The sequence below is a fragment of the Artibeus jamaicensis genome, unplaced genomic scaffold, assembly GCF_021234435.1.
Source record: "Artibeus jamaicensis isolate MK-2021 breed Jamaican fruit bat unplaced genomic scaffold, CSHL_Jam_final contig_923, whole genome shotgun sequence".
Lineage (NCBI taxonomy): Eukaryota > Metazoa > Chordata > Mammalia > Chiroptera > Phyllostomidae > Artibeus > Artibeus jamaicensis.
In genome coordinates, this window is record NW_026522014.1 from 16,017,164 (window position 1) to 16,041,923 (window position 24,760).

At 38.4% G+C, this 24,760-nt stretch overlaps 1 protein-coding gene across 7 annotated transcripts in view; it reads left to right on the forward strand.

The window, feature by feature from the left end:
• ITGB8 (integrin subunit beta 8) overlaps positions 1 to 24,760 on the forward strand; it is an 83,990-nt gene that overhangs the window by 16,177 nt on the left and 43,053 nt on the right. For 4 of the 7 annotated variants that reach the window (XM_037163894.2, XM_037163893.2, XM_037163891.2 and 1 more), the window contains exons 2-3: positions 15,532 to 15,617; positions 23,958 to 24,116. In XM_037163894.2, coding sequence (XP_037019789.2) covers positions 15,542 to 15,617; positions 23,958 to 24,116 — 235 coding nt within the window. In that variant the 5' untranslated portion in view covers positions 15,532 to 15,541. Of the gene's footprint in view, positions 1 to 15,531; positions 15,618 to 23,944; positions 24,117 to 24,760 lie in introns of all 7 variants that reach the window. The other 3 variants (XM_037163890.2, XM_037163889.2, XM_037163895.2) reach the window with 2 other exon arrangements.

Genomic DNA, 24,760 nt, shown 5'->3' on the forward strand with positions numbered 1-24,760 from the left:
TATTAGATGGGATTGATCAAATTAAGAAAGGGGATGTTTGAACAAAGTTGTTTTTAATTGGTGTTCAAGTACCGTTTTCTGCCTTTTACTCCCATCCCAGCCCACCCCCAGCCCTCCCCACCTCCCCCCCATTTCTATGACCCCTTGTTTTTGTCCATGTGTCCTTTATACTTGTTCCTGCAAACCCTTCCCCTTTTCCCCTGAGCAAAGCTTTGAAGGCAGTGATAGCATTAGCCTTGTGGATACTTGGAGGAGTCAAGAAAACAGAGAATATTGCCCTGTCTGGTGTGGTTCAGTGGACTGAGCATCAGACTGTGAATTAAAAGGTCACCGGTTTGATTCCCAGGCAGGGCACATGCCTGGGTCGCAGGCCAGGTCTGCCGTTGGAGGACATGGGAAAGGCAACTGGTTGATGTATCTTCACACATCGGTGTTTCTCTCCTCTTTCTCCTTTCTTCCCTGTCTCTCTAAAAATGAATAAAATCTTAAAAAAAAGAAAACAATATATCAAGGGATGTAAGAGATGTGAAACAGGTGGGAGGATGGGAGGACTGGAGATGGGAGGATGGCAGATTGTTGGTGTTAACATCCCACGGGAGTGAGTGAGATTGAAAGACAGGAGGTGGTGGTCAGAGAAGGTGATACAGGAAATTGAGATCGTAGAGAGCTTGCAGTTACTGATAACTGCAAGGTCCAAAGCTATGGCCATGAAAGCAAGTAGTTAAATCAGAGTGGAAGACAAAATAATGGAGAACAAGGAAGTGAGGCATTTAGGTATTGCACAGATGACCTGTGTATATACTGGAATTTCCAAGGACTGAAATAGGAGTACTGTTGGAGAATGTGATGATAGGCAAGGAGTCAGAATTCTCACGAAATGAGAAGACATCACCCTGGGGTCAGAAAATGCCTGTAATAATTCATGGTTCTGGGTGACACAATCTGAGTGCCGAGTGTGAACATCGGGACGGGGAATACCCTGGAAGTGGCAATGAGGATTAAGGAGGGCAGCTATCTGCCTGCAGGCCCAGCGCAGTTGTGGGAAAAACATCAGCCATTATTCATGAGGTCAGCAAGGGAAGCCCCATCCTCAGGGGGAAGCCAGGTTTCATAAGAACAGAAGGAATGGGAAAATTCGCAGAAAACTGATACAGGGACTTCTTCTGGAGATGGACTATGAATTTTGGAGAGCACAAGGGGAGGGTTGTAAAGGGGTGCAGATAGGGAGAGAGTGGATCCAGTAGAGCCATATAGGGATTAGAACATGTGGGGAAAGGAGGGACATCTGCAAGTCTTCACCTCCTTGAAGGGACTGAAGGAAACATAGACAAGTGAGATCAGTCTGTGTGTACTCAGGCAGATACAGTAGTGAGGCTCTGAGTGCTGAGGGGGATGGTTCTGGGGCTTGTTTTTGTTTTGTGGAAAGAAGAGAAGAGGCTAAAAGAACCTTGATTTACTCCTGGTGTGACTGGTGTAACTTAGCCCCATCTCCTGCCAAGTGGGAGAGGGACTTGCTTTGAATGCCTTGGGATGCCCTTGACCCCAGATGAGGAAGCTGACTGTCTGAGGAAGCATACAATACCCAAGGGTTATACCTGAAGGTAGCACAAGCCAACAATGTTTTGGAAGCGAAAGCGCTTACCAAAGACTTTCCAAACTACTTAAGATCATCTCCTTCCCGGGGGAATTTCTTTCTTGCTAAATATATTTCCATATGTAAAATATATAAATTATGTACACATGTGCAAAACACACAACTAACTAAACAAAACACAAATAACTAAGTGACACATAAGAATAACTGTAATTCAATGCAGAATGTAAGACTCACAACGCAAATTTTAAAAGGATTCAAAAGTGGAGCGATCAGATACATCTGAAGGGAACAGGAAGGAAGTAATGGCAGAAATGGGTATGTGAGATAAGTGTGTAAATTGCATATCGAAAGAACTGGAAGGACTGCAAAGAGGGAAATACCCAGGAAATACCCAGGAGAGAGGGGCATCAGAGAAGTAAAAGCACAAAGTTAGAAATAGGTAGATTTGTTTGAACTTGACTCTTCAGGTAGCAGGAAATAAATCACCAAAGGCTTTTTATTTGATTGGTTAGTAAGGCAGTAATGTGATACATCAAGGACATTGTATCAGGAAGTGAATCTGGCACTGATGCGAGCGGTGAATCTTAGTGGTAGATGAGTGAGGTGAAAGACTGTAAGAAAGTTGTTACAGTAAAGCACATGATAAATATGTTTCTAAATGAGGGTGGAAGTTCATTAATGGAGAGATGAATGCTAAAGAAGCCTAGGTAAAGGCAAAAAAGATGTGGTGACTGGCACAGTGCCAGACTTGTGGTAGAGGAAGGAGTCAAGGTTGACCACAAAGAGAGCGGAATAACCAGGAAAATAACATCAACAGAAATGTCAGTCAAGTCAGGAAGAGCTACTCATGGATAGGAATGATTTTTACTTGACATTTACAGATTTCGAAGTTCTCCAGGAATCTTAGTGGGATTTCCAGCAGATTGTTGAAAATTTAAGACAGAAACATGGATGAGAGTTTGGAACTACAGACACTCATTACTGATCATGTGCAAGAAGGTGAGACTTAAAGTCACATTAGTTTATGAAGCCATCAAGGATTAGTTTAGGGAGATGTAAAAATAGTCAAAGATATAGAAAGATAATCAGTTGTAAAAATGGAAATAGTGAAGTGCCTATTCCCTGTGAAGGATGGAGGGCATTTACACACCACTAAATGCTAGTTGCTAAATAAAAACAGGAAATCATTGTTTGCCTTTGAGTGAGCAATTCAGTAGACAGGTGGAATGATCTTAGCAAGGAGGAAAATTCTTCTTTCTCTGAAAAGAGAACAAAGACTATTTTATTTTTTCTTAAGTAAAGTTATTTGGCTATGCTAGGTAGTACAAAGGTAACATTAGGGTCATATCTTAAGCATGAGGATTTGGTGGAAGAGTTTGGGGATTTGAGGAGAAAGGATTAGAATAGCGCATGGGAGAAATGATGATAGAAAGTCAATAAGAGATGAATAAAAGCAAGGCCTAGGGGCTAGGTGAGGTAAAAAAGGAACGTGGAAGAGACCCAATCGTCGAGGTGCCCTTGACAGCACCCCGCCATGAAGACAGCTCCAGATGCTAAGATTTAAGCTGTTGCATTGCCCCATTCATGTCTGATCTACTGTTTATATTCAACTTGGTGTTTAGAATGGTTGGCTCAGGAGCCTGCCTTCTGTCCTATCCTGTGGCTCCTCCTGGATTTGTCATTCTTTCTGCTTTTCTAGGGTTTTGGGGGCTGAGAACTCTTTCAGAGTTTCATGATCCAGTGGCCCTTTTAGTTTATGAGAATTCCCCAGCACAGTCTCTGGCCCCAGGAATTCCCAGTGACTCTGTCCAAGGTGAAGGGAGTAGGAGGTAGGGGTGACTTGGACAATGACCTGGACTCTACTGAGACAGAAAATGGTCAGCAAGGTGATGAATACATTGTAAAATTTAGAAAAGTATCTGGTGATGATAACAAAGATGGGGAAGGACATATTAAATACATTTTTTTTACAGAGGGGAGTGGAGGGAGGAGAGGGAGAGAAACATCAGTGTGTGGCTGCCTCTCCTGTGCCTCCCATTGGGCACCTGGCCCACAACCCAGGCATGTGCTGTGACTGGGACTTGAACCACGACCCTTCGGTTTGTAGGTCAGCACTCAATCTGCTGAGCCACAGCAGCCCAGGCAAATAAGAGCTTTGAACTCCAAAAGAATAGAGATTGATACTGTTGGGAGGTGGAGAGTGGTGGGGAACTCTACAAGCAGCTCACGAGAAGGAGGTTAAAGTATTGGTTAAAGTATTGGTTGGAAATTTACCCAAAAAATGATAAAATCTGATAAGGCTGAATTTTGATAAAGGAGAAATAGTAGTTGGACCATTTTGGGAAATATTAAGAATATGGAATAAGAATTTCACAGTAAAATATGGACTATAGATTAGTAGTTATATAGTATCAATAATAAATGTCCTGAATTAACCACATCTATGATAATTTTGTAAGAGAATATCCTTGCTCTTAGGAAATACACACTGAAGACTATGAGGTAAAGCATAGGTAATTATATGTATAAAGAAGGACTTAGTAAAATTTCTGCCAATCAAATTAAACTGGGCAATTATTACCTGAAATAATTTAAAGTAACTAAAGTATTACAGAAGATTAAATTTCTATCCTATAAGATATTTAGGTGAAAATCCTTTTATTATAATTCAGAATTTCCTTTGAATTCAAAATGTTCAAAATGTAGAATTTAAAAGTAAAACTTTTAAATGCTATGTTACATCAACTTTGATATAATTTACAGCAATAAATTGCGTCTATTGAAAGTGTCAATCAACGGGTTTTCACAGATGTGTGTGTGGACCTGTGATGCTACCGTTACAATCAGCATGCAGAACACTTCCATCCTTCCTAAAGCTTGCTTGTGCCTCCTTGCTGACAATGTTAGAACATAAAACAGTGAATGACTGCATTACTGGGCAATTGATATACCTAACAGAATATTGGATGGCCTTTTAAGATAATCCTTCCATGTTAAAATACATTACATCTTAAAACATTCTCATAAATGAACAGAATTGTACATGCCTTAAAGCACATGTTCTCCACCCATCATGTTATTTAACTTACATTCTACTTTTTAAAGTGTTTTTACAACTCAGTGAATGAATGCAGCACATAAAGAGGAGGAAGATCATTTTGCCTACCTCATCAGCAAGGAAGCAAAACCTCAGCGAAGTTAAATTATGAAGCCGAGGTCAGAGGATAGGCAGAGAATAGAACAAGTGCCTACTGCCCTATTCCAGATCTGGCTTCCAAGGCAGAACTGGAAATTCACAAATGCAAACAGCAACTACAAACATCATTTCAAGTGCTTCAGCCTAATTAGCATGCAGCCCAGAACCATCCCCTGGCAAGAAGTTAGGGAAACACAGTTGTAAATGGAGAAGCGCTCCCCCATCCTGAAAGAGTGCCAACCAGTTTAATTCTGGCACTTGGTGAGGTGTTCAGGCTGGGGCTTTAGTCTTTAAACTGTTTCCTTGTGCACGGAAACAAAATGAATTTCGCAAAGGGCAGTGAAACATTTAGGAAGTCTCTGGCACTGAGGATAGAAAATAATCCTATGGGAGAGTCTAGCTTCCTCATCTCTAAAGGGGGACTGATGACAGGAAAAATAATGACAAACCACTTGTGTGAAAGAATCGTCTTGACCCACATGAGAATTATTATTGAGTCATCACTTAAAGACTGACAATAGCACAATTAGCAAGCGTTTTAAATTGTACTTCAGTATAATTGTCTTTCTGGTATTCCTAATTGCATATCGAGTTTAAGGGGAAAAAAGGCTCTGTAGTCGGAACTGGGTTCAAGCCTGATCTCTGTACTTGTAGCTGTGTGACTGTGGGGTGATGCTTCACCTAAGCTTCAGTTCCCCATCTGTTAAATGGGCATGGTGATGCTTCCCTCATAGGACTGTCGTAAGGTTTCAATGAGATAATACATACAAAGGCCTTGATATAGGACCCAAAACAGAGTAATCGCTTAATAAGTAGTTTTTATTTTCTCTAATTATAATTTGTTGTATATATAGATTTGATTTTTCAAGTGGCAGAGTGAAATATAATTACAGGAGTACCAAATGTGAAATGAACCAAAATTCACTTCAGGTTTTAATTTCTTTATTTTTACTTAGAACAAAAATCTTTACTATACAGTAAATATAGTAAATACAGGGGGTATTTTTGGCTACTCTGATTATTAAAGTGCACACCTGTGATGTAACTTCAGGTTTAGACAATAGAATGCAGAAAATGCATTTTTTTATTATCCAAAGCATTTCTTTTACTTCCTTAACTATGGCATTTGTGGTTTTGATGTGAATGTGGTATGATTTCTTTTTTAGGGGGAAAAGGAAATTCATACCTGCCAAGCGTTAGAAAAATAGGAAGAGCCCCTGGAACTCTAGTGTGTTGGATTAAAAACATTATTTAGAGCAACAGAGTGGGAAATCGGTGAATATTTTGGCTTTTATAAAAAGGGAGTGTGCCTCATAAACAGGACAGTTGGAATGTATGGAAAAGTTCCAGTTAAAACAAGACACAAAGCACATGACTAATGCTGCTTTTCCAAGTTAGACAAATGCAGCTTTCACCAGAATCTGCCTCCGAGGGGCCTCTGGAGCCCTCCCTGCATCTTGACATTTCGATCCGTTTTGAAGTTCCAAATCTGAAGCTATACTGAGGGGTGCTGTGTTTTGAACCCCATCTTTCTTCCTGAGTTTCTCCCGCTTTCTCACAAATTCCCCCCAGGTGAGTGAGCGCCAGAAACCAAGCCTATGTACTCAGGTGGAGGAGCAACGACAAACCCACTGTGATCCTCCTCAGGAATGATCACTGTTGGAGAGTGAACACCTACCTGCTGGGCCTGCCAAAAGCAGCTTCGTTGTCTAGGAAATAACATGAACTGGCAAGGTCATTTGCAAATGCAAGTGACAACAATTCTTAATACTCTTTCATCTCTTTCCCACATCAATGGATATATATCAAGGTGTAGGCAGCATTTAATCTACAAACAACTTTTAACCAGATTTCGGCATTGTACCTACCCTTCAAAACCTGCCAGAGCCTCCTTAACGTGAAGAGATTCATCACTAACTTCATCACTAACTATGATGTTCTCTTTCTCCTTTCACATCTCCTGTCACCTTGACCATTGCTTTCTTTTCTTGTTCTACACCACCAAACTACTGTGCATGTACGGTGACCATAGATGTCAGCTCACCCGAGAAATTCCAGTGTACGCCTGCTGCATCACTGTCATTAATGGTGCCCCTTTCAACTTAAAGTGTTCTCATATCGACCATAAGTTATACAGTCATCCAATGGATGCCGCAATCAAAACTTTCCCAAAGCAAAGTTGATTAAAATGTGTGTAAATGAATAACAATGAATGGTTGTGATATGACACCACCAGAGCACCCTCCTTGTGATGGCCTCTTTCAACACAAATAAGTGTCATCAGTGGCTTTGCAATGGCTCTTCTTGTAAATCCCAACATGAATAGAGTTTTGATTCATGCCATTCCAGCACACATGAAGTTCTGACTCACGGCGGGATTGCCCCAAACAGGGCAGGGCAGGCTGATGGAATGCATAGCATTGCCCTAACATTTCTTAACCTGCCCAATGTTGAAAGTGCCTTTCCCCATCCCCACCCCTTTGCTTCTCCAAAAATCTTCATACTGTGTAACAAAGGAGGTTGACACCTGCCTCTGAAACATACAGATTACACAGAATAAAAGCTTAGTAAACCTCATTAATGAGAAGCAAAGATAAAGTGCTATTTTTTTAACACTGGTATTATAAGGAAGTTCTGCTCAGAAAGAAATTACTTAACCTTGGGGAGTAGGAGGAAACTAGCTGAATTGAAATTTGATTTAGACCTAAGCAATAAGGGAAAAAACTGGGTTTCATGTTTTTGCATTTGATAACAGTAGCATTTAAAAAGTGCTATTTCAAGTCAATCACTTCATGATATATTGAATTTAACTAGCCTTGCTTTAGAATATAAATCAACAGCACTGTACAATATCAGAAAACCAATTATAAAGAAAGGAAACTTGTCACCTAAGCTGTTTGGTTTTATTCACATTTGGAAACATCAAGGTGAGTCCATGCACATGTGGATCATTAAGTAAATGTAATTATATTGCCCTTTTCAATAAGCGGGTTTTGGAAATTGTCTCGCAGCCATTCATGGCCGGGCCAGTTCACACGGGATGCGGGCAGACGGAAGAAAACTCACGGAGCTGTCAGATGTCCGACACGCCTTTATTCTGGGGTGGCTCACATGCACTGCAAGCCCTGTGTCGTGCCACAGGAAGTCCCAAACCTTTATACACTGAATGCACACAAAGCCGGCAGGGTGACCAGATACTGTATAACAGAACATGATTCTGCTCACAGAGGCCCATTCTCAAGGTTATATGAATACAGCAAAGTCATAGCTGCCCAGACTCCTGGGTGAGGGAGCCTGACTGACTCCACTTCCTCTACAGAAATGAAGATTCTTTTAAAAATATAAATAATCAAGAGCTACAAAAACTTAAGACATTAAATTGCCAAGTTAATCTCAATTTAGAATATCATTTATTCATCGCACATTTATTATGTTCCAGTTGCCAGGCTCAGATTCTGGGCCTAAAGGAGGCATGTAACCACCTGTCCTCCGAGAACTGACAGCCTTACTGGTAGTCTTACTTTTCCGAGGAAAAAGAAAATGTGAAAAAACAAACTCTTCATAGTGTATGGTCTATTTCACATGAAGTAATGTTCTGCTATTAGAGCATTTACATTAATCCTGCTCAAGTCTTTCTCTTATTATCAAAACTCGGTTGAATTTTCCCCTTACGTCAGAACCAGTTCTGAGACAATCCAGAACGGGGCACTAATCCCATAGTGAGGTGAGTGGCATATATGAAATATATGCTGAGGATAGCATATCTTAAATTCCTTTACTTTTTGCCACCCTTAGCACTGGCTTCCATGGGAAAGGCTCCCTCAGGCCCAGAGATGGCTGCTGCTGGTCTAGACCTCCTTCCATAGAGGCGCCACACTGTTCCCCAGCTGCTCTGAGTTCTGTTCTGGTCACTAAGAATATCATTTATTCATCGCACATTTATTATGTTCCAGTTGCCAGGCTCAGATTCTGGGCCTAAAGGAGGCATGTAACCACCTGTCCTCCGAGAACTGACACCTTTGAGAAGGTGACAGCTGCCACCTTCTCAAAAGGACTGGCCTTCTTCAGAGCAAGCCACATGACTCAGAGATGTCTGGAGATTAACCTGTCCTAACCCCTCAGCCCCCTCCAGAATGCTGTTGCCAGTGATAGACTGATGGGAGTGTAAAAGCCAGAACCCCCTCCCCTGAAGGGGCACAACACTGTCATGACATTTGTGCTCCGAGTGCAGTTCCTTGAGGATGACTTCAACTGGATTAACATCTTTGCTCAGCACCTTCTCCCATCCTGACCTTCTCACCGCACTAGCCTTTTCAGTGACTCACTTGCCAAGAATCTCTGTCAGTCAGGTGCTTCCTCTGGGGAGCTAAAACAGTTAGACTTTCTTATGATGTCTCCATTCCTTCACCCTTTCTTCTGAGCCCCTATGTAAAAATTGAACGTTATCATACCACCACCTATTCCTCCAAATATACCTCTAGATGATCAAATATAGCTGTTCACTGGTACAACTAACAGAGAAGACAAGAAATGAATCTAAGCTGCTTCTCCCTGAAATAAATATGGGTATATGTTTTTTCAAGTGCAAGTAGAGGCAAGCTTATTTAGACAAAGTGATTTTCCCCATAAAGAATAACTCATTTTCATTTTAATGAGCTGAATGCTTATTTGATACAGGCTTGAAACAATCAATGTGGTAGAGGCAGAGGAGGAGAATACTGGAGGCTGGGTGTTGTTGCTACGGAGTAGTGCTTTCTGAATGGACAATTCTGCAGCAAACTACAATAATTAAAATGAATTTTTCAATTAAATATGTATGAGTACAATTGAAGTATGCACTTGTTGCAAAAAATATTTTAGTAAGCTGACATTTTGCCATATATGTATTATTTTAATTCTTTTAATTATATCTGCTTTGTCTATTTCAACAGTAAAATTATGTTTCATAAATTCTGAATGCTAAGTAAAAGAGCAAATGAAAAATGCCATAAATAAAGAATGCCATTTTGCATTATGTATACATGAAGTTCAAGGGGGAGAAAAAGAAAATGAGGAGAAAGAGAGAAACACCAGTAGTTGTACTATTTCCTTGCTTCCTCTGCTTTCAGATACCGCCTGAGGTGCTACCTTCCCCCAAATACACTTCTGCTCTTCAGAGCTTCCTACACTCATCTGCCTTTTCCACAGAGCTCCCCATCCTTCCGAGTGACTTTGCTTTGGTTTCTTGTGCCTGCTTTTCCAAGAAGTGGCCCTGACCATGCCTTCCCTCCCTGTATTTTTAAAGGGGCTTTTAGAAAACAATTCCTCAGTCAAAACTTGGAATAGCTAGGTAATTGCAAGTTATTAGAACACCAATCTATTTCTTCATTTTGATTCTTTTTATCAAATGATAGCATATATTAAATTCCTGGGTAAAGAGAGCTTTCAATAATCAGGTAATTTTGAAGGTATCTATAAAATTTACGTGCACATGATTTACATCTAGAGCAAGGAAATCCGTAAGTTATACTCCAAACTTTATTCTACATGTACTCAATTAGCCTGGTTTTGAATGTTATCAAAGTAGACTACATATTCATAACAGTGTTTACTTTGTTGTTATTTTTTAAAGGAAGTAGCTTTTATAATTATCCAAGTTTAATTTAATTTGTAGAGTAAATACAATTAGGAAGAGGATACTGCCTGGGGGGAAAAAGCGTATTTCTGCATTTTTTCACAAATCATTCTCTCTAGGAGTAACAAGAGAATCAGAATCATTGGTTCTTAACATCAAGGACTACATTTTCTATCAGTTTTAGTGGCTTCTTCTACCAGATAACTATGGATATTCTTTAAATTTTGTTAAAATTTTTTGTCTTAGACTTTGGAGCAGAAAAACATTAACAACATTCCCTAAAACCTTCACTGATCTGATCACTTGATTTACAGAAAGATCCCAATCTACCATAGAATTTTCTATTGCCTTCTTTAGTTTACTTATTTATTTTCAGTCCATTTTCTTTTTCCTTTCACTTCTAAAGATTAAACATTCTCAAGATAATATGGATAAATCCATATCCAAAACAAAGAACACCTGAAAGAGTGTCATGAATATGTAGTACCTGATTGTTGTGTACTCTGGCCAGTTAACAATGGATATTTATTATACTGCCTGACAGACAGTTATAGAGGTCATTTCACATGCATCATAAACATTAAATTCTGGGAAATAATTCAAAAATCATTCAGGTTAAGTCATGTTCACTTTGCAAGATGTGAACAAAATGAAAGTATTCTAAGACATTTTTAGGATTTCAATTATATTCAGGCCAAAACTGTATTTGTGATAGATGAGACTGATATGTGTATACCTGATTAAAATGGCTTCAAAGAATCATTTTGAAATAACTAAAATACAGAAACTTTTACCTTTATAGGTATTTTATATATTAGCTAGATTTTTTAAACCTTTGCCTTTATAAACCAAGTGACTTTCATTTTAAAGACAGCTAACTACATTTACAACATACTTAAAGATTCCTAATGCCTTCCTTTTTTTAAAGCTAGAATTAAATGCAAGGATAGAAATACATATATGTGTATTTGTGCATATAACTTACACAATATTAATTATAATGACACTACAATAGTCCCTGTACTCAGTGTCTACTATACCATAAGCACTGTTCTTGGCATGCTTATACTTGTTCATTTCACCTTATATCAGTATTCTGATATATGAGGTTTGTCCAAAAGGTATCCAGCCATGTAGTATGAAAGATAGAGCCATTTATTGAAGAAGATGCAAAATATAAGAAACACTGTATATAGGACAATGATGCCTTTAATTAAAGTAGGTACCTTAGGACCTCACACAGTTCTCTCAGTCACCATCAGCTGCCTCACTGTATTTTCCTGAATCTTGTTGACAGTGTGAAATCTCTTCCCTTTCAATGGTGATTTTATTTTTGAGAAAATCCAGAAGTTGCAGGTCACCAAATTTGGGCTGTAGGAGGTCTAAGCCACATGGGTGTTTTGATGTTTCACCAAAAAAACTGCACAAGACATGATGCATAAGAGGGTGCTTCATCGTGATGAAGCTGCCAGTCACTAGCTAACCATAGGTGCAGCCTTATGAGTCACCTAAATAGTTTCTGCAAAGGAATTTGATGTAGATTTGTTGCTCTACTCAGTTAGTTTGAATGCAATAGCAGCACAGTACACATACTCACTCAACAGCGTCTACTGCCCCCACTGACTAGTACAGTGAAGTCATCATTGTTCACACATGTGCGATCCAGTCCACTCTCCTTGGCTGCCAGGTTACACTGATGCTGCTCAAACTGTTCTCATTATATTAACAATGGCTGGACTTATTCTGGACCAACCTGAGAGGAGTAGTTAGCCCTGTGTTACGGTGGAGGAAATGAAGCCTTGGAGAATTTTGGTAAGTAGTCTAAGGGCACGTGATTACTATGGAGCAGTGCTTCAAAAACTGGGGCCTTTGTTCCCCACACCCATTTAGCAATGCTTCCTCATCACATTTCTTATCCCCAATTGTAACAAAATGAGAAAAAGTGAGACTCTCAGCCCATGCTCAGAGATGAAGGAATAGAAGTATTCAGCATGTACACACTTACTGACAATATGATGTTGAATTCTCTACTGACTTCTGCCATAGCAGCACATTTCTCTAATGATACGATGTTTGAGGCACTTGGAACTGAAAAAAGAATGATACGAGAGACGGTTCTAAGGATATGTGGCTTAAAATATTATCATTCTACTTCCATTGGCTTAAGAGTTTCCAGTATGATCCATTAAAAACTATCCTTAATGAAAACATGGTGCTAGAACATAAAAAACAAGGTGTTTAATTTCACATCACTGGACAAAGAAATGGACGAGAAGCTACCACCGTCACAGAGGGAAGAAGAACCACTCAGGAGGCACAACCTCTAATGAGGTGTCAGCAATGAGAACTGCTAGGAAACCATGTCTGGAAAGTAGCCTTCCTGGGATGTGGAACCAGGGATGGGAAAGAAATGAGTAGCTCCACAGGCAGATGCTGCGTCTGTAAACAGAAGTCACACACCGATGTGTGTGCAGTATAAAGACTTGTTTGCACAGAAGTGTGTGTGAGAGACAAACATACACAGATTCCCCACACATAGTGACAAACAGCCCCCAGACTAGAATGTCCATTTAGTATAAAGAATTGCTATAATTGGTGTGATAGTTTTGTGTTAGGTGATTACTTACTTGCACATTTTAAAATTAAAGAGAAAATCTTTAACATTCTATTTACCGAAGTATATCTGGCTTGTCTTCCATGAGGTCTAACGATGACACTCCCCGGCAATAACATTTGACACTATTCCTATGGAGTTCCATTTATGGCCTTCCTCCAGTTCTGTGGAACCGTAAAGCCCACCTCCTCCATATCCATTTATGGGTTATTTTACAGTAGTTATGTAGACTCTGAGAAACGTTAGCTTTGGAACCTGGGAAGTATAGACAGAACCAAAGTCCGTATCCCTCATGGTCATCATCCTTAGGTGTCAAAAGTTTGAGAACAGAGGATAGCCTAGAACTTTGTATAGAAAGCAGTCAGAAAGTAGAAATCAAAGAAAACAGATTATTTGCTTGTACATTCATTATTAAGCTCATGTGCTGTGGAAGTAGGAGCCTGACTTGAACTTGAATCTGGGTTAACTTAGGACAGAGCCAGAAAACTATTACAAACATGAAGACCAGAGTCATGGGATCTGCTGCTTCCCATCCAGAAGACTGAAGTCTTAACTGCCAGAGCAAAAGCCCTACCTATTCTGTAAAGGCATGGTCAAGTCTGATTTGTAATAAACTTAATTCCATGTTCAAGTTGGGTCAAGTTTAAGAGTTGATAAAGGTCAAGTTAGGTCTGCAAATGTGCTTGATTTCTAGACCTAAATTCTTTTCCTTTCTGGGACAAGTTAAAAGGTCACTCCCTCTTCTGAATATTTTAGGAATAAGCAGGTTCTATAGTTTTGCAGGCTAAGCCACATGGAAGGATTTTAGGCTATGGAGTCTTCGTACTTAGGTGGCCACACTAGTAGTAAAGGGAACCTCAAACATTAGTTTTTTTTCTCCTTGGTATTCTAGGCCAGTGCATCTATATTAGTGAAGAATTTTTTAGATAATGTATTTTAAAAGTTGATATAGAGCCAAGGACAAAGGGTGCAAGGGAGGAGATAATGGAACAGCAGGGATGTGAGGAAAGGATGCTTTCAGCTTAACTCCTTGGTGTCCGGGGAGTTACAGGGAAGAGTACTCACTCCGCCACAGTTAGCAACTTTCTGCTATAATTGCTCCCCTACAGTTCCTCTCTCTTTCTTCCCACTGCCAACACCCATCCCATCCCCCCTCCAGGTCACAGCTGTTTTAGCCCTGTATTTTAGAATGTGTGGGGCAAATTGAAAAAGAAGCAAAAGATAAAGCAATTGGATGGGAACAGCTAGAGATTTTGTGGGCTCTGTCCTCTTTCAAACTCCCATGTCAAAGTGATTGTGCACACACAGTCTTTTTTCATGCCTATTATATTGTTCAAAAGATATAAACACAGATTAGAAGAAATAAAGTGAGGTGGCAAAGAAACACACTAGATCCCATGGCCTCTGGGGAGACACCCTTCAACGTGCCCTTTCCCAGAAGCTCCTCACTGCGTTCTAGGGCCTTGGCGATATCTCTCTTGTGCTTAAAACACTGTATTTTATTGTTTGCTGGTATAGTTCTCCTCTCGTCTGGGCTGTGAGCCGCTTACAACCAGCATGACTAGGTTATTTACTGTGTGCCTGTGAGTAGTGAGCTGGATAGGATGCTGTAGTTTCCAGTGTCCTTGGGGTGTTTTCATTGCAAATAGCAAAGGAGAGAATATACGGAGCATGTAGGAAGAATATAGAAAGTATGTGATTATTCCACTAAAAACTCAATAAAAGAATTTGACTCATTATTTTGTGTTCAAATCTATAATGATGAGCCTTTTTTAATGGTGTATTTAGTGGCTAGAGAGATAAAGGTAAGTATTTTCTAGGCATAACTATGTTACTAAAATGTCACAGCCAAGTGTAGATATCAATGGAAAAGTGAATTGGCAATGATCTTAAAGTGATCCAGTGAGATAAATTACACTAACTAAAATAACTCATTCATTTTAACAACTTTCCCTTTAAAATACTGAATCATATATCTGTTTCTGATACCCTTCAAGCCCAAATAATCAATTTTACAGTGTTAACCCAAATTAATTATAGTATATGCCCATCAAGATTGTTCCTCAGAAAGTTCATTTACTATGACTCAAATATGAATATACATGTTGAGATTGAGGTCTGCATTTGATTATTTTTACAGGAAAAATTCTAAATCCAAAAACACTTCATTGGTTCAAATAATATGAAATACAGTGAAACTTCAGCACATTAAAACTTTGGAGGGTCCTGTACTATTGCAGCAGAATTCAAGCCAAACCCCCAAACTTGGCTAAAATCACATTTTTACCACTCTCATTTTCCCCAAATAATAACTCTTTAGGAAGTGCAGTATCTATTAATAGCTGTGAGCAGGTTAACTCTTCCCAAAGAAGTTACATATATTTTTTGATGCCATGTACTTAAAGCTATTGGTCAGTTATTTCAGTTTTCAAAAAACACTTGGTCTAGGATTGCATGTATTTCCCAATAGGAGAGTAAACCCTGACCCCTCATTCTGTCCTCCATTACAGAAAACAATAGATGTGCTTCTTCGAATGCAGCGTCCTGCACCCGGTGCCTCGCGCTGGATCCAGAATGTGGATGGTGTGCCCAAGAGGTGTGCCTATTTTCTCTTTCTTTCTTTTTCTTTTTTTTTTTTTTTTTGCTCTTTACTGATTTTCTCATGGTTGCCCTTCTCTCTAGCATAACTTCATTGCCCTGACATTCTGTGTCTTGAAGGTGCATCAGGAAAAAAATACTGATGAGCATCAGGAAATTTTCTTTGGTTTTATGCTTGGAAACAGCATATCTGACTGAATATAAAGTATAACCATTTTATTAGGAAAATTATGGTAATTTTGAAATAAAGTGCAAACCATTTTATGTTTTCCATCTGTTCCATAGAAAAAAATTGGCAAACACAGAATAGTAACTTTTGCTAGGTCAGAAGGCTTTGTGTGAAATTCTTGCTGCAGCTTCGGGGCATTAGGTTATAAATCCAAGTTGGATCATTGTGTTGTACTTGCTTAGTAAAGAAAAGCAAGCTAATTTATTGGGCTGTTTCATTTGTTTTTATTTGACATACTTGATAAGTGATTTACTCTATTGTAACACTGTACATCAATTCTTTAGTTACTTATGAGAAATAGAGGCTGCTTTTCTTTCCCATGTGGTGCTGCTCATGTGGTCTTGTGTACATCTACGTTCTGTAGAATGGAAAACGGTTCAGCAATGTTTATTGTTCAAAATTAGTGTTTTACATTCTAACAAGAGAAACATATCCCAGTAACTTCTTAGTAAAATAATTATAATGCATTCCTTCTTTCTTGGGTCTGAAGTTGTTTTATGAATGTTGCTGGAAATCTTCAGTCAGAACTACCTTATATAATAAGTTGCAATGAAGAAGCCATCTGCTAATCTAGGCTTTCTTTTATGAGACTGCCTAGGTAATTCTGCATTTATTTTATGTAGCCCCTGAAAGTGAGAACAGACAGATCTTTAATGGCCTTTTTCTTGACATGAAGAGAAATCTCTAGCTTTACCTCCTCTAATTTAGCTCAAAAACTGTACCTACACTCCTCTTTCCACCCTCTCCTATTACTGCTTGCCCTGCTGCATCTCCCAGGAGGAAGAAGAAAGCTAAAATGTAGCACAAAATGGTGGACATTACGTTCTTCTATGAAGCTAGTCAAGAAAGAGACATGGAGGGGTTTCACAAAACAGTAGCCATGTCTGAAAGTAAGCACCCCTCCTATGGACAGACTGAAGGCCTCTTGAATGTACACTGGTTTTTACCAATGGGGAAATCAGATGTCACTCAAAACTTAGTAGTGCTTTACCAGAATCCATGGGGCCAAGCAGTGTTAGAGAGAGGACAGTTCCCAAGTTTCTGAGACCAATCTCATTTCTTCCAGTTTCTATGTGTCAAATGACCACACAAAAATTACTCCATTCTCTGAGCCTCCTTTTCCTCATCTCTACAATCTTGCTTTTAGAGTTTACTTCCAGGATTTTCTCTCTCAAGAATATGTCATTGTTTGATATTCCCTGACCCTAACCCAATAATGCATTTTAGATTTTAATGTATCACTAAGGAAGATCCTTAGAGTCATGAAGTTGGTGCCAAATGACATCAATTGCTGAGAACTTTAGTGAGTGTTGTTCAGAAGAACTTTCAAACCATGGTTCAGAAACCCAGTTGACAGCTAAATGCACCATGCCTGTCACATAGAACATCTAGTTCCAGAGGAACCCCTTCTCCATCTCACACTTCTGCTAGTGAGGAAAGGGTAGATGGTCATGGTTGTAGGATTTGCAGTGTCAGTCCTGCCAGAGGAGGAGGGGATTTAAGAGGAATGGTTGGTCAGATGGAAGGAGGCTAGCCAAGGGGGAAAGCTGGGGTTGTCAGAGCAAGAAAAACAAACTTGTGTTTGCCATTGGTCAAACCTGTATTAGGGGATCTCAGAAAATACATATGATTCGGCTGTTCATGTCTCAAAGTATTCTGTGTAGTGAAGGGTGGTCTAATTAAAAGGCTGAAAAAGCAGGGTCTGAAATGAGATCAACCTGGACGCTGATCCCACTTCCATCTACTTCTAACTACATAGATGGGGACATGTCAACTTGGCCACCCTGAAGCTCAGTTTTACCTAGCCCTAAAATGGACACAGGAACTGCACATATGACACACTTTTGTGAAGACTAAGTGAAATAGTATGTGGGAAGCATTTGGCAAACAGATGTTGCCTACGAAATGGGAGTTGTTATTATAAGAACTTCAGTGAGACTCTGGAGCAATTCATTCAGGCTCAGGGAAATCAGAGAATTGTCTGTGTTAAGAACACAACCTTAGGGAAAACAACCAGTGTTAGAACTCAGAAAGAGCTGTCCAATTCCTATAGGCTGACCTGATATCAACAAGAGAAAGGACGTAATGATTAATTATGAAAGATCAGCCACCACGGAGGCATGCACACGACTCATGCCTTTTATGCCTCAATCAGCAAGGGCGGAGGGACAAGGAAAGAAGATGCTGTTTTCTCTGTTCGTGATTAGAAAAGATAAACAGTCACAAATTAAGCCTGGTTCATATAATTCTCAAAGCTGGTCAAAAGTAAAAGAAAAGCTGAAGGAGTTCATCACCAGCAAACCAGTATTATAAGAAATATTGAAGGAACTGTCTTCAAAAAGAAGAAAATAAAAAATATGAATTAGAAAATATTACAGAGAAAAAAAATCTCACTGACAAAAGCAAACACACTGTAACAGCAGTGGATCAACCAACACTAAAGCTAGTATAAAGGTTAAAAGGCAAAAGCAAGAAGATCATGTGTAATTACAACAGTAAATTAAGGGATACACGCAAACACACAAAAGAAGTAAAATACAATGACCAAAAAAATCCATAAACATGGAAGGGGTTAGTAAAAATGGCAGTGATTTTAGAATGTGTTTGAACTTAAGCGATTGTTAACTTAAAATAGACTGCTATAAACACAGCTTGGTATATATGAAGCATGTGGAAACCACAAACCAAAAATCTACAAGAGATATACAAGAAATAAAGAGAAAGGAATCCAAACACAACATTACAGAAAGTCATCGACATACAAGAGAAGAGACTGAGAGAATAAGAACAGAGAACTACAAAAACCATGAGAAAACAATTAATAAAATGACAGTAAGCACATGCCTATCAATAATTACTTTCAATGTAAATGGATTAAATGGGCCAGTCAAAAGGCCAATGAATAAAGAAAAAATGGTACATATAGACACTGGAATATTACTCAACCATAAAAAAGAATAAGACCTTACCACTTGCGACAGCATGGAGGGACCTAGAGAGCACTGTCCTGGGTGAAATGAGTCATACAATGAAGGACAAACACCATATAATTACACTTATATGTGGATTTTATAAATCAGAATAAAAAAACAGATAAAACAGAAACAAACTCATAGATACAGAAACAAACTGATGGTTCCCGGATGGGACAGGATTTGGAGGGCTGGGTGAAAAAGAATTAAGAAGTATAAATTGGCAGTTACAAAATAGTCACAATATGTGAAGTACAGCATAAGGGAATGTAGTCAATAACATTGTAATAACTATGTATGGTATCAGACTTATTGGGTGGTCACTTCATGAGTGATATAAATATCCAACCACTAGGCTCTATACCTGATACTGATACAACACTGAATGTCAGCTGTAATTGAAAGATTTTTTTTAAGTTTAAAGAAACATTATTGGTATCTTTTTTCTTTAGTATTCATGACTTGAAGCTAAACTAACAATCAGTCAGTTTTAAGTACTTAAGCTAAGAGACTCTTATGACTTTTGAATAAAATTAACTTAGGACCATATAGTAGATAAAATAACTAGTATTAAGATAAGAATTACAACTGTACTATAAATAACAAAGTGTGAAAAACCTCTCTCTTTCTCTCTCTTCCCCTGCCCTACCCCTTTCTCTCACTAAGAACAACAAAAAGTAAAAAAGATCACTAGAAAATTTATACAGAATATACAAGTTCTGTTCAGAAGATATCCAGGCATTTGATATGAAAAATAGAGATATTTATTAAATAAGATACAAGATACGAGAAACATTGTACATAGGACAAAGATGTCCCAGTCCCTGTCAAAGCAGGCACCTTGGGACCTTATACAGTTCTCCCAATTGCCATCAGCTGCCCTGTTGTATTTTCCCAAATCTCACAGATGGTCTGAAATCTCTTCCCTTTCAAAGGTGATTTTAGTTTTGGGAAAAGCCAGAAGTCACAGGGCACCAAATCTGGGCTTCATCATGATGAAGCTGCCAATCTCTGGCTGTCCATAGTTGTGGCCTTCTGAATCATCAGAATAGTTTCCACAGAGGAATGTTCAAGCTTAACACAAAATTGGATGCAGATTCATTGCTCTACTCAGTCATTTTGAATGCCAACAACCACACAGTACACATGCTCAACAGTGTCTACCGCCTCTACTGACTAGTACAGTGAAGTCATCATTGTTCACGCATGCACGTTCCAGTCCACTTTCCTTGACCAGCAGGATACATCGATGTTTTGCAAACCATTCTTGTTATATTAACAATGGCTGGACTTTTTCTAGACAGACCTCATATACTCAATTTGCATATATCTTGTATAGCATGTTAATCTGCCATTCCATATATTTTTACCTTCTCTTCCTCTCCATCTACATAAAAGTAATTGAAAAATATCTAAGATAGGCAGATTCTTATTAATATTACCTAGTCTAATATCTCCTGCTCCTTTTTAACATATGTGGAAGACTTCACTAGTTTCTTTCCTCTTCTAGCTGGTAAGTCAGATACAGGTTGCGATTGCATAGGCAGACATTTAGAGGGCAGCCCTGGAGCATAATTATATTAAAATGTGATACATCCTGGCCATGCACCTCACTGGGCTAGAGCATTGTCCCAATACGCCAAGGTTGAGGGTCTGATCCCCAGTCAGGGCACATGCAAGAATCCACCAAATGCATTAATAGGTAGAACAACAAGGCTGATGATGTTTCTCTCCCTCCCTCCCTCCCTCTCTCTTTAGAATCATCGTTTTTAAGAAATGATACAAAGGACATTAACTGTCAAAAAGAAAATGACAGAATTCTTTCATTTCTGTACAGATTGCCAAATTTGAAAGTCAAAAGGACTCAGAAATGAGTAGGAGAAAACACTTTTCTTATTTTCTCCCCAGATTATTACAGTAGATGGGTGAAAGTAATGGCTGGAGAAAAGCCAACCAGGGTAACACCAATGTGGGCTTTTCATTCCAAGCAGATTATATTTTTTATTTTTATTTTTTAAATATAAAGTAATATATTTTAGAAAGAACAGGACACTTAAGTTATATAATAAACACAATGAAACACTTTTGAGGGAACTTTTCTATGACATAAAATTTCCATGACTATAATACAAATTCAATCAATAACCTCAAAATAACTAAACTTACACCATAGAATGTGATGCCAAATTTAAAAACTTAACAGTTGATTCTAGGTTTCTTTTTAGTTTATTGGGGTGATATTGATTAACTAAACTATATAGATTTCAAGTGTATGACTGAAAACATCATCGCCAAACAGGTTTTAAATGCAGACAGTTGAAGTATGAGTTTGCTTGAGTATTTCTTATAGAAAAAGTAAAACATAAAGCATAAGAATTAGAAGAAATTAAAATGCCACAAAACACCAAAAATTAAACGGGTGTGGCCTCGAATTCCTTTCTTTTACACAAAGTGGAAAGTAGGCCACAGTGGACACGGCAGCATTCCATTCTTTATTTTGATGCCATGGTCTTTTCTTCCCTTTTCAATCCTAATTGTTGAATTGGCGATATTTTTATAACTTAGGGGTTTTTTTCAACAGAAGTTAGCTATTTTATTCCTATTATTATTATTTCTGGCCCCTGCCTTGGCCTCCTTATTGTTCCTTGCCCAAGCCAGACATACCTCTTTCTGCCGAAGGCATTTACGCAGTATGTTCCCTCTTCATGTATTTTTTTTTCCTCCAGAAATTCTTGTCGTTTCCTATCTGATGCTTCACAGTTTTGTTCTAATGTCATCTGACTATCCTTCTTAAAAATGCAAACAACATTCCATCCCCTTTTCACATTTTTTTTAAAAATTTAAATTATAGTTGGCATTCAATATTTGTTTCATGTGCACACGAAGTTTTTACAGTGGAGTAAAAGCAGCTATGATGATTTAGACGTTGCACAACAGTTTTGACTATTTGGCCTATTTCAGCAAACCGAATTGACATTTAAAGGTCACATGGCATAGCTTGATGTATAGTTGCAGTGAACTAACCACACGCTCTCCTTTTCCATTCTGTATGCACAAATAGCAAAATCCCTGGCTGAAAAGAAAAATCGGAGTTATTTGTACTTTATTCCCATGCTGATTGGAAGGCTTGGGGTTTTGCATCTGTAAAGCACATGTGGCCCTTGGTCTGCATCCTGTCATGTGAGCATGAATGAGCACACAGTCCCCCGGCGCCCGGGCTCTGGGGCAGGTGGGACTCACCCCCGCCATCTAGCCTGAGGCTTTCTGAAGGAAAGTTACACAGACGATAGAAGTATATGTCACCTCTTTCCGAGGAACTCCAAATTGTTTATAACTTGAATCTCACATTCAGTCCCTCTAAGTTTTATTACCTAGGATAAATTTGGACACATGAAATTAAGGCTTTGAACATTTTAAACTTCAGTCTAAAATCTTGGTGTATGATCAATAGCACAGCAAACTGAATTTTTCTGTTTCCATGACATCACTTACCAAATGAAACCTGAAAGCCTTGAATGAAAAGGGAAATGTTCTTTATTGTCTTTTAATTATGTTGTATTACAAGTGCACTCCACACTCGAAGGATCAGTACTGTGAAGGGTCACATAGTACAATTCTTTAAGTTGTGTGGACTACACACTATCTCTGTCGCCTATTCTTCTTTTTTTATTGTTTTATAGCATTTTAAAAATGTAAAAAGAATTTTGTATTACTAAAGCCACACAAAAACAGGCCACGGGTTGTTATTTGTCCCACTATTCCTAATTTTCCAACTCTTATTCTAAACTGAGATGGGAATTAAATTAAATCCTTGTACGAATGTTTTTATATTGCCTCCCACCCTCCCATCTAATTCCTCTCCACTGCCAGGGATGTCCCTGCTCATAATTGGTGAATTCATATGCCACTAATATTGAACTTGATCATCTCCATAACCCTATGCCAATCTGCGCTTCCCTGAACTTTAACACTGATGATAATTACATTTACCTGCTCAATGTCAGAATTCACCGATGGTATGTTGAGTCTTTGATGACAGTCAAAGACCGTCACTCACTCTACCTTGTCCCATTCTGTATCCTCAGCACCTAACAAACTCCTGTCTTTCAATCAACATTCTTTGGTTGAATGATTAATTGACAGTTAATCCAGTTCTGTGAACCAGCTGAACTAAAGGAGGAATGACTGAGTGCCAGATCAAAATAGCCACTGTTAGGAAGATCACTGAGCAAATGTCTAGCTAATGTATAAGCAAATATCACAAACACTTCGGGCCAACATTATCTATAATAAAGTATATTTCTATACTTTTTGATACATATCCTGTTCTTAGGAAAAAAACCTGAATGGCTACTTGATGAAAAAAGTATCAGTTCTTTTTCCTCAGTTAAGATAAATAATATTTTAAGGTTGCTCCATTAATTCTAAGTTTATTGGAGAAACATCAACTAGCCAATGCTGAATAGTAATGAAAGCTGTAGATTCAGTTGCAAAATCAGGAAAATTTGATCTGCCATCTCATCTCCCTGCCTCATAATAATCATCAATCATCCCTGGTTTACTGAATTACTGTTGGGTGAATAAGAAGTTGGCAGATTTCATAGTCTAGGATCAAAACACAGATTTCCAATTCATTCTCTTATGAATTTTCTGTACCTAATTAGGCATGTGACTTTTGAAGACTTGCTCTCATATTCCAAACATAATAGTATATAATAAACATACCAGTTGAGTTCTTTGAGAACTGAGGCTTACATTTGGAACCACTGAATGGTCTATTTTGGATAAGTTTTCTTTTGGAGCAGTCTTTCTGAAGTAAAATATTTTGAAGGAATTAAGTTGGTATAATTTTACAGTGATCAGTTAACAACATTTAAAATACTTGGTTTAAATCTTCTCTTTACTATGCATTTTCTTCTTTTTAAATAAAATTTAGAAATTAAAGCTTTACTTAAGATGAACTTGCCAGTACTCTTACAAGAAACAGGCAGCTGTTCCGAATAGTTGCACAGTTTGTACAATATTGGAAGATGGCCTCTTTGCAATATTTGTAATGTGATTTTCTTTGGTTATAATTAAGATAATATGCCTAAAAATGTCAGTGATTTTCCTTCTTTTAAACAGGATTTCATTTCAGGTGGATCAAGGAGTGAACGTTGTGATATTGTTTCCAATTTAATAAGCAAAGGATGTTCAATTGATTCAATAGAATACCCATCTGTGCATGTAATACCAAGTGAAAATGAAATTAATACCCAGGTGACACCAGGAGAAGTGTTGGTCCAGCTGCGTCCAGGTTTGGTGATTTCCAAATAAATCTATGATGATTTTTTAAATTTGAAATTGCCTTCATTTTTATTTGCTCATATTTAATATTTTGTGGCAGGCAATATTGTTGTAGTGAAAATAAAAGTAGGCTCAGAATCAAGAAATCAGAATTCTAGTCTTTGCTGTGCCTACAATTAGCTAGCTGTGTGGCCTCAGACATTCTCTGCAAACCTGACCACACTGTATTATAATAATGTGTTACCAGACTTGATCACGTTGTAGTGTAATTGTGTTCCTGCTGTACTATGAGCTCTGGAACACGGAGAACATATTTTATTCTACTCTGTCTCTCCAATGTTTAGCAGAGTATTGGCATACAGTAAGCATTCCATAAATATTTGTTGAATTTATTAGTGGAATAATTAATTAGTAAGAGATGTGAGTTAAGCTAAGTCCTTAAAACCTTTGTGACACAAAAATTATAATTCAAAATTGTCATAATAACTTGAGCAGTTTTGTCATACCCCTGAGATTAATACACACTTTTCCTCCCATAATTATTTTATACTTTCCCTTTCATCACATTGTATTACAGAGTTTGGTATATGGAGTAGGCCACTAGAAACTATTAATTTTCCTCTGGTGCTACGGAATTCCAGTGTACAACCTCGT